Here is a 17,344-nt window from a genome sequence, read left to right as displayed (position 1 = left end):
AAAAGTTACTAATTTCAAATCTCAGAGGGAGATGTTAAAATCCAAGGGGACACTGAGCTGTGTGGCAGTCACACTGGTGGCGGTCCATCGTGCCCGAGTCTGGTCAATGGCCAGAAGATGTGTTCCAGAGACATCCAGGAGTCCCCTTCCTGCGTGGGCGCGGCCTCCACGGCGGACTGGAAGAGCTGACCCGCGAGGACGCTCATCAACCCGGCGAACAGTACGAGGAAGAGCCCAGAGAGCCACAGCGCTCTGTTGGCCCTTCTGAAGGACGCCCGCAGGTGAGTGACCCAGGAGGCCACTGAGCTGTAGCTGGGGAGAGCACAGACAGAGGGGGCGGTCACAGCCAGTGGGGCCTGGAGCCTCTCCTTCACCAGGGGACACTGGTCGCTGAGCACCCAAAAGCACTGCCTTAGCTGCATGCTAGGAAGAGCCTCTGGGTTTGGGTCACAGCCTGCTCCCCAACACGGACAGAAAGAACCAGCTACGATGCTGAGAACACAATGCAGGCACTGACTCCCAACAGGCATTGCCCTCATCCTTCAGTCAAGCAAAGCAGGGTTGGCGTACTTCCCCCTGCAGTCTGTATTAACCAAAGAAAACCAGGATTCACAGCTGCCTCTCTAACCTCCACCCTGGGCTCCCCCCACAGTCGGCCCAAGCCAGGGCTTTCATTCACTGTGTCCTTAAAGCAGCTGCGGAAGCCAAGCCAGGGAGACCGGGACACTGGCTCTGGGCCAAGGCCACCTGGCTTGAGTCAAGTTCTGCCTGGTGTAAGACAGGGCTAGGTGGAGTCCGTCTAAAGAGCAGTCTGAACACTAAGGCCAGCCCTGTGCCCTCCATCTCTGCCCACCCCGAAGCACATCTTACATCGTGCTGCTGTCCCAGGCCGAGAGGCTGCCTCTCCTCTCAGAAAGGCTAGGCTTCCTGGTCCTCTCTGCCGCCTCCTCTCCTGGGGGCTCCGGGGCGTCTCTGGTTCTGCAAAGACGTTTGGACACTGATGACAAGATGCCAAACACCACGGAGGCTCACTCATAACCCAGCGTGCTCGGAAATAGCACATCCTAAGTGTTAGCTCACCAAACTTACTGGAATTTCAAATAACTCCTCTGTGGAATAATAGGTCAGTAAGACCCACAAGGGGCGATTCACGAAGAACTACAAAAGTCAGTCTTAACCATTTCTAATCAATAGCATGGATGCATGTGCACTTCGGTACCCATATTTATAAAAGTATGTGGATGACACATTGCCTGAAACGAATACTTAGTAGACGTCTGATATCAGATCTTAATATCTTCTCTAAGCAGCTGGGTGCTTTTCCAGGAGAAAAGTTTCTTTGTTCTGAGACAGAGTCACATTTGGCCTCACATTTGGGGAGATCCTCCTGTCTCTGTTCCCCAGAGCGGGGATCCCAGACATACTCTTTCACTTTCGGATTCTTTTTGCTGGTGTTTTGGACCAGTGCTAACTTGGAGCACAGTCTAAGTGCATTAAAAGCGTCTGAACATATTCTGGATGCTAAGCTGTTTAAAGCAACCCAGTACCTAAGAGTTCTGGAAGGCTGCAACCCCAAGTGTATTTTAAATCATAACCTAAGCAGAGATTCCTCTACCTAAGCAAACTGACTTCTGTAACTGACGGCTCCTGGTTGGATATGAATTTTGAAATCCTTAGTTCAACATGTCCAGTTGCCAAAGAGGACAGTGTCTAAGGAGTGGGGATGAGGCACACTCCGGTGAGGTTCTGATCTCAGTCTCTGTTTACACAGCCTGAGTGACAGTTAGCAAACGGTCTCTGAAGGAGGCACTTGGCCCCCCATGTGGCTCACAACAGGTCCATCACTGTATCTAAGGGGGCAGCACACGCCACAGGATCCTGGGATGTGCAAGAGGCCTGTGTTGTCCCTTCCTGCCGCTTGGGACTGAGCAAGGATGCTGGAGGTGCCCCGTGAATGTGTTTAAAGTCACCTCAGAAGAAGAGACCCGAGGGGAATGATCAGGTGACAAAATGGTGAGGTGGGGCGATGGGGCAGCGTGTGCGTGCCGTTCTGATGCTGCGTGCCGTTCTGCTTCATCGTTTCTGCCCTGAGGTTCACTATGGGAGCACACAGCATATTTGAACCTTCTAAATCTGCTAGACGTGGTGCTTACACCTGCAATCCCAGCATTCAGGGGACTGAGACAGGAGGACTGCTGTTACTTTGAGGCCAGCTAGGGATACATAGCAGCCACGATTCATCAAAAAGGCAAACATTGCTGAGCAGAGGATGAAATGGCTCTCTTCTGTGCGAGAGCTTGCACGTCACAAAGTATGCATGAGTATGCATGTTACGTGTATTACACGTTACACTTGTGTGGTCTGCATGCCTTCCCGGTGTTAGCATGCCAAGATGGTGCAAGTTTCCTTCTATGGCTCTGGCGATAGGCATACCTAGATCTGGGAAATTCCGGGAATTATTTAACGTAAAATGTTGCCATCCTGAGGGCTGGAGGAGCCACCGTGCTCCCAAATGACATTTATAAAGCGGTTCACAGCCGAGGTTTTGCCAGTGAATGCCCTGCTCTCCTCTGAGCTGAAATGGCCACCACTCTGCACGCCTCAGCTCACATCATGTGACAGACAGCCCCGTGAGTCACCTACTTGATGACGTCACACTTCTCCTCCGCATCGGCCCAGGAATAGGAGCTGATGAATCGGTGTAACGAGGGGCGGTGCTCACCCTGCTTTGTCCCCAGGATTCTCCTATAGGAAGACAACAGCCATGCGTCAAACAAAGCTGTGTCTGTCGTCGCTGCTCGCCCTCCCTGCCCGAGTCAGCACAGAAATCACACTGTCTTGGTTTTTTCCCCCTTTGCACATCAAAGTAACTCTTATTCCCCAATACAACAACTACAACTGTCCGTTTCCACATCTGTGCTGCTCAGACTCTGAACGAATCAAAGGTTATTATCGATGCTCCTTCCTGTGCGTGAGGTGACCTTTCAGCTTGCTGTGGGTTCCCAGCGAGGGGCACAAGTCACACTTACCAGCTGCTCGATCGCCGGCTGAATCTGTCATTTTCCAGGCCTGACACCTTCCGAGGTTTGAGAGATCACAAAACAGGTGCTCAGTGAAGGAATAATACCTTGTCACAGTCTACTTTTGAGGCAGAGGACCTCCCTGAGTACTCACCATCCCCACATTTCCAAGATTCCTGGGTAAAGAGGCAATGGTCACTCTTCGAAGAGAAGATGGCTACCCAAGGGAGAAATGTAGAGTTAGAGAATTCTAACACCCTCTCTCTGCCATGCTGCGTGCTGTCAGGAAGGCGGCAGCCGGAGGACCTTACGTGGAAAAAAATCACCTTTCGGAAATATCTATCCATTCATATTCCGTCTCCTCCAACTTTTGACTTATAATTTAGCTAACGGAGAATGAAGCTTTTTGTCCGGGTTTTCATTTATCTGTCTTGAGCTTATGCCGTACACCTTCCTTGTCAAGTTACAATGTGCGTGTCCGCCCTGAGAACATGGCCGCCCTGAGAGCCATATTTATGCTACAATGCACTTTAGCCAAATGTATCTTTTCGTCTCTCTCTCTTTTCTTTCATGCTGAGGAAATTCCAGCTCAGCAGGGAGTCAATGTTGACCACATTTGTAGCTTCTCCACTGACTCTCCCAATCAATACATTTAAAACTCAGGAAACCTTTGCTCTATTTGTTCTAACTAACACAGGGGAAAATTTACATACCAAGGGGAAGTCAGAGGCTTTGATACTCATTCATGTGGGGTGATGTCTAAATCAGGTCAAACCTCTCTCCTCGAACATTATCATAAACATTTCCAAAACTCTTCCCTGCAGCTTTATTTATTTTTACTTTTTTAAACATACCACCAAACAACAGCGCCCCAGGCTTGGCACTTCCCCAACTCTCCCTTAACCCTGGGGTAACCACCATTCTATGTGTGAACTCACTGTTTAGTGAAGGCAGTCCTCCTGTCTCAGGCTCAGCAAGCTTGGAGTGAGCCATGACTTAAGACATCGTTATAAATGAGATGCTATATTTCAACAAATGAACTTGTTTATTGGCCTCGAGATTTGCATAGGAGAGTGTTATTATCATATTTCGTAGCTTCAATAAGTATCACTCATTAATTAAAAAGTATTTTAAATATAGCAAATAAACTAAAGGAATTACAGTGGTCAACTTCCACGGTCAACTCCGCTGCATTAAGAAGCTGATCGGGGCATTACTGAGGGGCACCTTTGGGCGTGAGTCTGCAGGGACCTCCTGGCTGTGGCTGCCACTCCATGGGCCCTCCTCCTGAACCGCCCTCATCCTGCCTCCTTGTTCGGCAACACGACTTGATTTTTAGGCATGGAGGTGCCCAGGAAACAGGTCCCACCTCAATGTCCACCAAGAACAAAGTTGGGGTGTTGTGCTGGACTTCAGGGCAAGTTTTGCTGAGGGGAAAGAGTTGGCCTTTTCTCTTGCTTTGGGACTTGACTTTCTTGTAAGGATGCGCCTGGCTCTGAAGTAGAGATTTCAGACCCCGAGGAGCAATCAGGGCTGAGGGTGGGTGGGATGGGGATACAGAGAGGGGACACGTCTGTAGGGGTCTTGAGGATCTACCTGCTCCAACTCTATCTGCTTGCCTGGCCCAGGTTTGGTTTGGAGAACAAGACAAGAGACTACCACACTGGCCTTCCTCACGCCCCTGGGCCCCTCCGATGGACACACAGAACACCGTACCCCATAAACCGCCCAATCGGGTATACATTCGTATATTCGAGCATGTGAATTTAAATCAGCTTTGTGATTTACAGTAAAAAGCACATAACTTCAAATACTCCACAAGCATTTCGTCAACATCGGTTAATTATGAAATCAGCAGTTACCTTGGAATTTAGAGAAGATGAACGCTTTTTAATCTGACAGTCATCTGAAAGGAAAGACATTTTCACATTTAAAGTTTTTGAGAATTATCTTATGCGTGTGCTTTCCTCGCATGTATGTCTGTCTGTGCAGCTCATCAGATCCCCTGGAGCCAGAGTTATGGATAGCTGTGAGCCACTATGTGGGTGTTAGGAGCCCTGAAAAGGCAACAGGTGATCTTAACCACTGAGCCACCTCTCTCCAGCCCCCATACTTTTCCATTTTAAAAACCGCACACTCATTTATGGCAAGTAAAAGTCAAAAAGGGTTAGTCTCTATAGGAGACTAAGACAGGAGGATTGCTGAGTTCAGGGCCAGCCTGGGCTCCAGAGGCCAGCCTGGGCTACAAAGAGACACTATTTGCTCATTTTCTTTTTGTGGTACTGAGGCTCGAACCCAGGGGCTTTCTACATGTGAGGCAAGCGCTCGACTACTGCACTGTGTCTCCAGCCCCACGATCCCTGTCTAAACACCAAGGCCCTTGTTTCTGCAGTTGTCCACAGTGCCTGCTAGCCTGCCGAAGACCGTCAAATATTGCTGCTCTCCAAAAGAGGGAGCATCGCAAAAGCAAGAATTCTGTTCAGAAAAGCTCACGCATTTTACTCAAAACCACTGTGGGGCTGGAGAGCTGGCTCAGTAGTTAAGAATTGTGGCTGCTCTTGTGAAGGATACTACTTTAGTCCCTAGCATTCCCGTGGTAGCTCATAACCATCAGAAGATCCAGCGCCCTCCTCCTCTAGCCTCTATGGGCACTGCATACACATACATACTGCAGTCAAGCTGTCAGGCCAATAAAATATAAATAAATCTTTAAAAACATTGTAAACTTTATAGTTCTCCTTTGTCTCCTGGTGGTTGGAATGCCTGGCCACAGGGAGTGGCTCTTTTAGCGGGCGTGACCTTATTGGAAGAGGTGTGGCTTTGCTGGAGGAAGTGTGTCACTATGAAGGTGGGCTCCATCGAACGTGGAAGAGGGTCTCCTCCTGGCTGCCCTTGTATCAAGATATAGAGCTCTCGGGGCTGGGGATTTAGCTCAGTGGTAGAGCGCTTGCCTAGGAAGCGCAAGGCCCTGGGTTCGGTCCCCAGCTCCGAAAAAAAGAACCAAAAAAAAAAAAAAAAAGATATAGAGCTCTCAGCTCCTCCTGCACCATGCGTGCCTGGGTGCTGCCATGCTCCCACCTTGATGATAATGGACTGAACCTCTGAACCTGTAAGCCAGCCCCAGTTACATGTTGTCCTTTATAAGAGCTGCCTTGGTTATGGTGTCTGCTCACAGCAATGAAACCCTGACTAAGACATCTCTCTCCCAATCCATCAGACAGCTTACTGTGCCAGGATCAATCACTCCTTCAAGAATCCAAAACCTCGGTGGGAGTGGCTTGTTTATCACACACCGTCGTGTGTGGAGAAGGAACCAGTTGTAACACACCCTGGCTAGTCAGTACAGTCAACTGTAACACACCCTGGCACGACTATAGTCGACTGTAACACACCCTGCCCAGACACTACAGTCTCCTTAATGAGTCTGATTAAGCACCTTGTCTCATTTCAGGGATCTAAATTGATTTAATACATTTTGAGAGTATCACCAAAGGCTCTTTTGTGCCTTTCTGACATTTTTTTCTTACTATTTTATATAAAGCTGAAGAATGAGATATTTTTCTAATATAACCTTACCTTAAAGCAGCACGATAGAAAAGGAGTGTGAAAGAGAAGAATGTTAGGAAAGTGTAGATATTATCCCCACCCAAAACCTCCATGTAGGCCAGTCATGGTGGGGTAGGACTTTAATCCCACTACTTAGGAGACAGAGGCAGGGGGATCTCTGAGTTTGAGGCCAGCCTGGGTCCATGAGAGAGTTCCAGGACAGCAGGGCCTACATAGAGAGATCCTGTCTTAAAAGATAAATAAGTGAGAGAGAGAGAGAGAGAGAGAGAGAGAGAGAGAGAGAGAGAGAGAGAGAGAGAGAGACAGAGAGAGAGAGACAGAGAGAGAGACAGAGACAGAGAGACAGAGACAGAGAGACAGAGACAGAGAGAGAGACAGAGAGACAGAGACAGAGTGAGAGAAAGAGAGAGAAAGAAAAAGGTAAAAAACCCAAACTAAAACCACTCGTGTGTGTGTGTGTGTGTGTGTGTGTGTGTGTGTGTGTGCGCGCGCGCGCACATGTGAATGCAGCACCCATTGAAGACAGCAGAGGGCGCCAGATCCCCTGTAGCTAGAGTTGTAGGCAGTTGTGAGCCACCGGACGTGGAACAGTATGAGCGGCAGGCACTCTTTTTTTTTTTTTTTTGGTTCTTTTTTTTGGAGCTGGGGACCGAACCCAGGGCCTTGCGCTTCCTAGGTAAGCGCTCTACCACTGAGCTAAATCCCCAGCCCCTGAGCGGCAGGCACTCTTGGCCGCTGAGCCATCTGTCCGGCCCGTCGCCGCCATCTTAGCTGCTGTTACCTTCATCCTGCAGAGAGTTAAAAGACCTGTCGTTCTGCAGCAGTGCCTGCTTCAGCTCCTCCAGCTCGGCGTGTTCTTTGGCGTACATCCTCTTCAGGTTCTCTACGTGCTGGATCATCACCTCCACCGCTCTACTCACCCGACTTTCCTACGAGAGCCAACTCCCATTAACAACACTGTCCTCAACGCTCAGGTGAAACACTCGGTTAGGGCTGGCGGGTGGCACCATGACAAGAGTGTGTGTGACTCTGAGCGCCTCAGTCCCATCCCTGCAGCCCACACTGGAGGAAAGAATCAATGCTTTCAAAGTTGCCCTCTGCCCCTGCCCCTGCCACCTGCCTCTGCTGGGTTTAAAGACTTAAACCAACACCTGGCCATGCACGGAAGTGCTCTGAAAACTTATTTTTAGAAACATCACCTCACATCCTCTGGAAGCACAGACCCTCTCCGTTTCACCATTACCTGGTTGATGGCCCCCAGCATCTCAGCCCTGCTGGCCACACGGGTCGAGCACTGGCTGAGGAACGCTATACTCTTCTCCAGCTTCTTGATGATTTCCTGAGCCTGGTTGTCCTCTTCACACAGGGGTGTCAGCGACTGCGTGGAAATCAAAGTGTTGAAACAGCCCAACAAGTGCTTTTCACACAACTAAACTGCACTCAGATCTAAGCATCCTGACAGAGGGTAGAAAACACCGCCAAGGCCCAGCACAGATTCTCTGTCCCTACATGTATTAGCCCCCATGTGCACTCACGGCTTTCCTCCGTGGTTCACAGGACAGGATGCCAATGACCAGACAATGCATGAGCGGAATGTGTCACATGAGCGGAATGTGTCACATGAGCGGAATGTGTCACATGAGGACAAACTGGCATTTTGAGAGGGGACTCAACAACAATTTGAACTGGTCTGAAATTGGTTTTAGAGCCATGTAGAATCCACACCACTGGGTGTGTCTGTTTGTGTCCAGAGAGGAGGAAAGACCACCTTTAATGTGGAGGACACCATCAGATGCCTGGATCCCTGACTGAATAACAGGAGGAAAAAGGGGAAGCAAGGCATGGTGGTTTGAATGAGAATGGCCCCCATTGGTTCATACATTTGAGTACTTGGTCCTTGATTGGTGGAACTATTTGGGAAGGATTAGGAGGTGTGGCCTTGTAGGAGTAGGTGTGGCCTTCTTGGAGGAGGTGTGGCCTTATCAGAGTAGGTGTGTCACTGTGGGTATGGGCTTTAATAACCTTGTCTTAGCTCCCTGGAAGTCAGTATTCTGTTAGCAGCTTTCAGATGAAGATATAGAACTCTCAGCTCCTACTATGCCTGCCTGGGCACTGCCATGTTCCCTCCTTATGATCATGGACTGAACCTCTGAACCTGTAAGCCAGCCCCAATTAAATGTTGTCCTTTATAAGAGTTGCCTTGGTCATGGTGTCTTTTCAAAGCAGTAAAGCCCTAACTAAGACACTTGGGGTGGACTTTCAGGTTTCAAAAACCCACAACTTTCCCAGTTAGTTCTCTTTGCCTTGCCCTAGAGGATGAGATGTGAGCTCTCAGCCACTGCTCCAGCACCATGCCTGACCGCCGCCATGCTTCCAGCCATCATAGTCATGGACTCACCCTCTGTGTGAGCCACAATAAACTGTTTCTTCTGTAAGTTGCCTTGGTCATGTGTCTTAGCACAGCAATAGAACAATGACTAAGACACCAGCACTCGTCTTTCTCTACTTCCTGACTGGATCCAAGTGACCTGCTGCCTCATGAACCTGACTTGGTGACTTGGACTATTCTTGTCACCATGCCTTCCGGTCATGATGAACTATACTCTCAAATTTTTGTTCATATATAAAAAAGAAATACATTTTTCTCCTCCCCGACTTTCTTTTGTGAGGTATTTTTGCCACAATTAAAAAAAAAAAAAGAGTAAATCAATACCCTCTCTTGTGAACAGGTGTGGCCAGGCTGGGTGGGCACAGGCATTATTATGCCTCACACAAACTCATGCCCTTTAACCTTGGTGACAGCTGTTCATGGCCATTCTCCCCAGCTGGAATGAGGAGCAGACTCAAGAGCAAACAAGGCTATGCTGTGTGTGTGACGGTCAAACATCTAAGGCCATGCAGATTGTAAGTGCTATGAACCCCGAAAGGGTGCCACCATGCTGTGTGCATATCATAAGAGAGTTCTGCCAATCACACCATCAGACACCACTTAATGATTCAGGAAATGCAAAGTTTTGACCTTTCCGGTTCGCTGTGTATATCCTTTCAAGTAATCCTACCACACCACAGGTAACAGACGCCATGCCCTTGTTCTCACACAGGCACAGCAAAAGGCAGCCACACCGGAAACATGCAGGAGTGGAGGTGGCAGCTAATGAAGTTGTTGGCCAAAAGAAATGGCCATTGGCGGATGTGCAGTTTTCTACGGTGGTTTGAGTAACTCCCTCCAGTTGAGAAGGGGAGAGAAGAGGTGAGTTGTAATGGAAACGGGCGTGGCTAACTACAGCAGAAACATGAAGAAATCATTTGACCAGACCTAATGAGTGATAAAAAAAAGATGTTCTCAACAAAGAGAAGCCGGGGATGAATGACTTCACTAAGGAATTCTACCAAACACTGAAGAAAAACCCGTGCCTGCCAACCCTCTTAAAATCCTTCCCAAACGCTCAGCAAGAAAGAGTATTTCCATTCTCTGAGAACTTATTACCTCAACACCAAGGTTGAATAAATGTTGCAAGACCATATTAATCACGAGTCTAGGGGATTTCTAACGCTAAGTCTTCAGATACTGAATTAAGTGTATCGTGACCTGGTGGATGGGTCTCGACCTTGGCCTCGTTTGAGATAATAGACCACGTGGGTAGAAAAGGCAAGACACACAATCACAGCAGAATCAGAATGAAGAATACAAGACAGCATCTGAAAAGACGAGCGTGTGATGGTTAGGAAATGCTTTTCAAAGTCCCACAGGAGAAGGAGGGAAGTGCTTCAACATAATAGAACTCATGGGTCCAAACCCACAGTGAATGCCAGAGTCAATGGCAGAGGATGACCCCACCCTCCATGACCAAGAATGAGCCAAGGACCTTTGTCCTCGCTTCTGGGCAACGTATTATAACATCAGTTCCATAATTAAAAACAATTAGGAATGAAAAATAATTTAAAAAAATCCCAAATAGAAACTAAGAGGGAAAACTACTTCCTTCCACAGTGTGATTTCTGTTTGCAGTGCACCCTGGCAGTTGAACTTTCAAACAAACTCAGCAAAAATTACAGAATTCAAAAGAATTGGTTATATTCTGTGTATCCTGCATACTGACATTTTTCAAAATAATAAGCTAAGAATTTATTTGAAATAATATCACAAAGAATATAGTACTTAGAAGTAAACCAAATTGAGGAGGTAGAAAACTTAAGCCTTGAATTAATAGAGACACAAATGAAATATTGACAGCCCATGCATTCATGGGCTGATAGACCCGATGGCCTAAGTGATCTAAGATTCTGTGGCAACTTTTTTAATCAAATTTTTAATAAAAATTTCAACACTGTTATCTGGGGAATGAGCAGAAATAGAGAAATGTGGAGGCCTGGGGCATAGCTCAGTGGTAGAACATCCATGAGACTCTGACTTTGATCTCTACCACTAAAAAGTATGAAAAAGAAGAGTAAATTTAGGGGGCTGGAGATATGGCTTAGAGGTTAGGAGCACTGACTTCTCTTCCAGAGGTCCTGAGTTCAGATCCCATGTGAACCACATGGTGGCTCACAACCATCTATAATGGGATCTGATGCCCTCTTCTGGTGTGTCTGAAGACAGCTACAATAGCTTTAGTGTGCTCACATACATTAAATAAATACATAAATAAATTTAAAAAAAGAAAAGAAAAATAAGTCCTGACAACTTGAGATGAAACTCCAGGATCTGTGTGGCAGAAGGGGAAACTCCTCAGTTGTCCTCCTCTACCCCAAGTGCCCCACGGCATGTGCATGCCCCCCCCCAAATACATACAAACAAGGATAACTGTCCTCTATCTTCATACATGCGTCATGAGATGTGTGCCCCCTACACACACACACACACACACACACACACACACACACCACACAATAAAGAAGTATAACAAATTAATTTTTAAAGAGCATACTACATATTGCCTTCAGTAATTCCAGAGGGATAGTACTGGAACAAACATACAGTCTTTCAGAACACAAAACAAGGCCAAGAAAACAAGTCTTACATCTATGGTCAAATGGTCTTTGAGAAGGAAACCAAAAATACACAATGGGGAAAGAATTGTGTCTTCGAGAAATAGTGTTGAGAGAAGTGTATATATGCCGATGCCCATGTACGGAACTAGACTCCTATACCATGTACAAAAACCAAATAAACAGACAATGACTAAATGGCTGGTGGCTACAACAGTAGTCCTAGAACCTGAGGGGCAAGGCAGGAGACTGCTATGATGTCACAGCCAACCTGGGAAGCTATGATGTCACAGCCAACCTGGGAAGCTATGATGTCACAGCCAACCTGGGAAGCCTACTTAGTATAGGCTAACCAGGACTATGTAACTACAGAGCATAAACAAGAAGGAATCAAGGAAGGGAGGAGGGAGGAGGGAGGAGGGAGAGGAGTGGGGAAGGGAGGAGGGAAGGGAGGGAGGGAAGAGGGAGGAGGGAAAAGAGGGAGGGAGGAGGGAAGGGAGGGAGGGGAGTAAGGGAGGGAGAGGAGTGGAGAAGGGGAAAGGAGGGAGGGAAGAGGGAGGAGGGAAAAGAGGGAGGGAGGAGGGAAGGGAAGAGGGAAGAGGGAAGGAAGGGAGGGAGGAGGAGAGGGAGGGAAGGGAGGAGAAAGGAAGGAAGAGAGGGCAGTGGGGAAGGGCATGAGCCTGTGACTAAAGCATGTGTCCGGAAGCATTCATTGGCTCACCTCTAAAAGCTTTAAACAGTTTGTGATTTCTTTCTTCAAGTTTTCCTCTGCCAGGTCCCGGGACCTCTCTTCAAGCTTCACCCTCTTCTCCAATGTAAACCAGTCACATTTAAGTCCCAAAGATAACCGGAGGAATTCTGCCTGTGGCCACAGCATCATGAGGACAGGGAGAAAAGTTAGAGGAGACTTCCTCCTCCCCCAGAATCCTAGGCAGCACACAGAGGCTTTGTGTGTCCTTAGTCTGGTAACTGGCTTATGCAAAGCCGTGAATGGGAGCATCTGGGGAGGAAGGAGGAGGGGAAGAGGGAGGAGGGGGAAGGAGATGGGGAAGGGGAGGGAAAAGAGGCAAGGAGGAAGGGGAGAAGGGAGGGGCTGAAGGAGGAGACAGGTAGACATTTGCTTACACTCACCTCCACTTCCTTCTCATTAGCAGAAGTGCTACAGAGGGAGACAAAGAATTTACTCACACAGGCCCAACAGAACAGGACAGACTTAGACACAAAGGTTTAAGGCAAAGGCGTGAAGGAGGGCTTACGGTTCACTCTGCTGAAAGTTAACGAGCTTCATGGATGCTTTGGGAGGAGTGGAAACCTCAGTTTCTGTGGAAAGATGAAAGCATCTGTGAAATAGTGAACTAAAAGCCCGATTTCACACACACACACACACACACACACACACACACACACACACACACGCGCGCGCGCGCGCATTTCATTTAACTGATCTAACTGAGTTGACAGGCAGCTGAGCTCGACCGTCGTCAGGAGCACATAGACTTGCACTTTGGTGTAACAACGGTGCGTGAGAACCAGGCAAGGCTGGGAGTCAGAGGACCCTGACACCCTCGGTGTCAGGGCACATGTCTGCAGCCTTGGATCAAGCCTCTGAGAGCAGCGGTGCTCACAGAAATTAGAGCAGCCATAGCAACAGCAACAGGGTTTGTCAACTCGACGGGATTGAGAAATGTCTGTGAGGGAGCTTCTAAGTTGGGTTAAGTCACCTCAGATGCCACCTCTATATGTGGGTGGCATCATGTCAAGGGCTAAGGTTCCAGACTAAATAAACAGAACCAGAGCTGAGCACCATCTCCGTCTCCTGATGCAAGGGGACCTGCTAGCTGGTGCCCCTGTTGCCACGTCTCCGCCTCATGATGGATGGTATCCTTCAAGGTACAAACCTTTCCCCCCGTGAGTTACTAGTGTCAGGTATTTTGTTACAGCACCAAGAAAAGCAATGGATTCAGACGGTGCCGGTAAACATGACATGGACCTTGTGGTTCGAGGACAATCTCTCCATTGTGACTGTCCTCTCTGCAATGGCTCTGAACAACCTTGGCTGTAAATCTGACAACTCTTTGTCTAAGGCCACCCTTTGGCTTTTAGACGTGTTAATGTGACCAAGCCGAGACCTTGCCAAACCATCTACAAGATAAGGACGTGATATTATGTAACCGTAGAACCATATGAGGTTATCCCAGCAAACCCTCAGTGACAAATAGTTGTGCTGCCTTTCTGAGGCTATGAGACCACTGTTTACTTAATTGTCCTGCCTTTGGAGGAGCCGAAATGACACAGATGACAGCTCGATGACGATTAGGAGTATAGTATTATGACCTCAATAAGGTTTTGGGTTGTTTTGAGATGTGTGTGTGTGTGTGTGTGTGTGTGTGTGTGGACAGGGCCACACATATCCCATGTGAAACCGTGAATGCCCCATCTACCTAAGGCTGACCTTGAGTTTTTGACCCTCCTGCCTCCACTTCTGGAGTGCCCCGATTAGAGATGTCGACCAGCAGGCCTATTTTATGTGAGGCTGGGTAATTAAACCTAAGGGCTCATATATGCTAAGCGAGTATCCCACCAACAGAGCCCAGCCCCAGCCCAGTATAATCATGTTTTTAGTCAATCTCTTCGTTTTGAAAAAGAGAAAACAGAGGGTTGAACACCTTCTTGAGACCACAGGACCAGAGACCAACCCAACCCAGTGTGTGTGAGGCTGGTGCTGAAGTCTTGCTGGAGGAAGGCAGGAGCCGCTTCGAGAACCTCAGCATATTTACTTGACGAATTTACTTTCACGTGAGGTTCTAGACAACGCAAAGTGGTGTCTAATGGCTCCCAACACAGGCTTCCTTCTTAGCTTCAAATAGTGACTGTGTGGCCAGTTGGGCAATGAGATGCGACACTTGATCCCATTGGCTGATCTTAACCCAGGACGTGAACCTTCAGAGATTCAGGGGAACTGACACTTTGGTTACCCCGAGCGTGCCTTACCTCCTGTGGCACTGTCCTTCCCTCCTCTGTCTTCCACGGCTCTAAGTTCCTCCCCTGCTTCCTAAAAGTGGAAGAAGAACTTTTATTGGCATGTGTGGGATGGAAATCGTTCAGTACCAAAGCGCTCCGTGCCTCCGGTCTTCTCCTGACTCACGCCTATCAAAATCATTCTGTGGAACTCCAGGAACTGGAGTAAAGGTCAGCACAGACAGGACCAGTGCCGAGGATCTAGTTGAGGCCAAGGTGACATAAACATAAAAACGTGTAAGTGATACTGAGACGGTGTCAGAAAGGAAGCTAACGGGTGTGCACGAGGAGAGAGACACTAGGAGCTTTGGCATAGAGGGGCTCCTCAGTCAAGGAAGACAGCACAGGGTGGAGAGAGGTATGCAGGAGCCATGGCAGGCCATAGCAACAGGTGCCCTGCAGGGCTTTATGGAAGACTTTCATTCCACATGAACACACCCGTACACACACACACACACACATGCATGCACACACCACACACACACACACACGCACACATGCATGCACACACACCACATGCACACACACACGCACACACACGCACGCACACACAGACCACACACACACCACACACACATGCATGCACACACAGCACATACACACACACGCACACACCACACACTCACACACACGCACGCACGCACACACAGACCACACACACACGCACACAGACCACACACACACACGCACACAGACGCACACATGCACACAGACCACACACACACACGCACACACACCACACACACACCACACACACACATGCATGCACACACACCACACACACACCACACACACACATGCATGCACACACACCACATACACACACGCACACACACACCACACACCACACACCACACACACACGCACACACAGACCACACACACACACGCACACACACGCACACATGCACACAGACCACACACACACACGCACACACACCACACACACACACGCACACACATGAACACAGACCACACACACACAGACCACACACACACCACACACACACATGCACACCACACACATGCATGCACGCGCACACACACACGCACACAGACCACACACACGCACACACACCACACACACACGCACACACATGCACACAGACCACACACACACACACGCACAAACACACACGCACACAGACCACACACACACGCGCATGCACACACACACCACACATATGCACGCACGCAAACACACCACACACACACATGCACACACACATGCACACACACCACACACGCACACACACCACACACACATGCACACACAAGCACACAGACTACACACACACACGCACACACACCACACACACATGCACACACACATGCACACACGCGCGCATGCACACACACACCACACATATGCACGCACGCACACACACCACACACACATGCACACACAACACACACACATACCACACACACACTCACGCACACACATGCACACGACACACATATGCATGCACACACGCACACACACATGCATGCGCACCCCCCACACACACACACAGAAAGAGAGAGAGAGAGAGAGAGAGAGAGAGAGAGAGAGAGAGAGAGAGAGAGTTGCTTAGTTGTTTGGTTGTTTGACAAAATCTCAGTGTATAGCCCATGAGCCCATAGTAGCCGGAAACTTATAATCCTCCTGCCTAAGGCAGAGTGCTAGGTTTACTTGATTAAAATATATTTGAAAGGATAATTTCATTCAAATATGTTTAAGGCCACTAACCAACTGTTACATAGTAAGCATGTGTGTGTGCCGGGGTGACTGTATAAGCAGGTCGTGCTGCATTGGTCTGGCAAACTTGGGATCACTCTGTGTATGTGCTCATTTTTGTGATGCCGTCAGACACAATCAGATGAGTAGGGACACTTAGAAAACTAAATAAATTCTCCCTTAGCAAATAAGCCTGAAGTGGCAGACCACTTGAGGCTTCTCTCTCCTTCTGCCCCCGTTCCCAGGGAACTGTGCAGATCCTGGAGACACAACTCACTTTCCTCTCTCCTGTTCATCACCTCGACCTCCCCCTTCTAGCCCATCCTCACTCCTAAGTGTCAACTCCCAATACCTAGAAACACATTCTACCTGGAACCCCAGTGGCCACACCTGGCAGGATCCTGAGAGCACTCCCTACGAGGCAACCTACAGCTTCCACACTCTCTAAGAACCAGAGAAGACAAGTTAAACCGAGGACCAGAACACCCATCCAGCAAAGACAAGACCGGATATTACAGTCACCACAGACCCAGATGCCTAGATGCCAGCATTAAAAACACAAGAGCAGCCAGGACACTGTCTCCTCCACTGGAGCCCAGCAACCCCAGCACAGCAGGCCCTGAGAAATGCAAGAAAACTGGAGCTCAAGACAAGGACTTCAAAGTAGCCTCTATGAATGTGATAGAGGCCCTTAGAGAGGAGACGAATTCATTAGTGAAATCCTTGAAAACACAAAGAAACAGTGACATGAAATGAAGAAAAGAGTTTCAGACACAAAAGTGGAAACAGAATCATTAAAGAAAACCCAAACTGAGGGAAAATGGGAAATGAAAAACTCAGAAACTCAAACAAGAGCCTCAGACGCGTGCCTCACTAACAGAATAGAGACGGAAGAGGGCATCTCAGGCATGGGAGGCAAGATGGAAGAAATTAATACTTTGGAGAAAGAAGATGTCAAATCTCTTTTTTTTAAAAAAAAATCAAGGATCAAAATATCCAGGAAATATTTTCAACAAAATCATAGAAGAAAA

The 17,344-nt window shown here is 48.3% G+C and overlaps 1 protein-coding gene across 21 annotated transcripts in view; it reads right to left on the bottom strand.

Moving 5' to 3' along the window:
* The window catches only part of Irag2 (inositol 1,4,5-triphosphate receptor associated 2), a 57,445-nt gene that overhangs the window by 4,933 nt on the left and 35,168 nt on the right, over positions 1 to 17,344 (bottom strand). For 12 of the 21 annotated variants that reach the window (NM_001427185.2, XM_087658952.1, XM_087658958.1 and 9 more), the window contains 12 exon segments: positions 1 to 312; positions 871 to 978; positions 2,644 to 2,745; positions 3,030 to 3,076; positions 3,175 to 3,237; positions 4,883 to 4,926; positions 7,369 to 7,516; positions 7,831 to 7,965; positions 12,298 to 12,438; positions 12,708 to 12,735; positions 12,833 to 12,896; positions 14,568 to 14,628. The exon segment at positions 1 to 312 is cut by the window's left edge. In NM_001427185.2, the coding sequence (NP_001414114.2) occupies positions 69 to 312; positions 871 to 978; positions 2,644 to 2,745; positions 3,030 to 3,076; positions 3,175 to 3,237; positions 4,883 to 4,926; positions 7,369 to 7,516; positions 7,831 to 7,965; positions 12,298 to 12,438; positions 12,708 to 12,735; positions 12,833 to 12,896; positions 14,568 to 14,628 (1,185 nt within the window). In that variant the 3' untranslated portion in view covers positions 1 to 68. 21 annotated transcript variants of the gene reach the window in all.

This window comes from Rattus norvegicus, chromosome 4, assembly GCF_021556685.1.
Source record: "Rattus norvegicus strain SHRSP/BbbUtx chromosome 4, alternate assembly SHRSP_T2T, whole genome shotgun sequence".
In the NCBI taxonomy this organism is placed as follows: domain Eukaryota; kingdom Metazoa; phylum Chordata; class Mammalia; order Rodentia; family Muridae; genus Rattus; species Rattus norvegicus.
The sequence above is the reverse complement of the archived record's forward strand: the minus strand, read 5'-3'. Positions and strand labels throughout refer to the sequence as shown.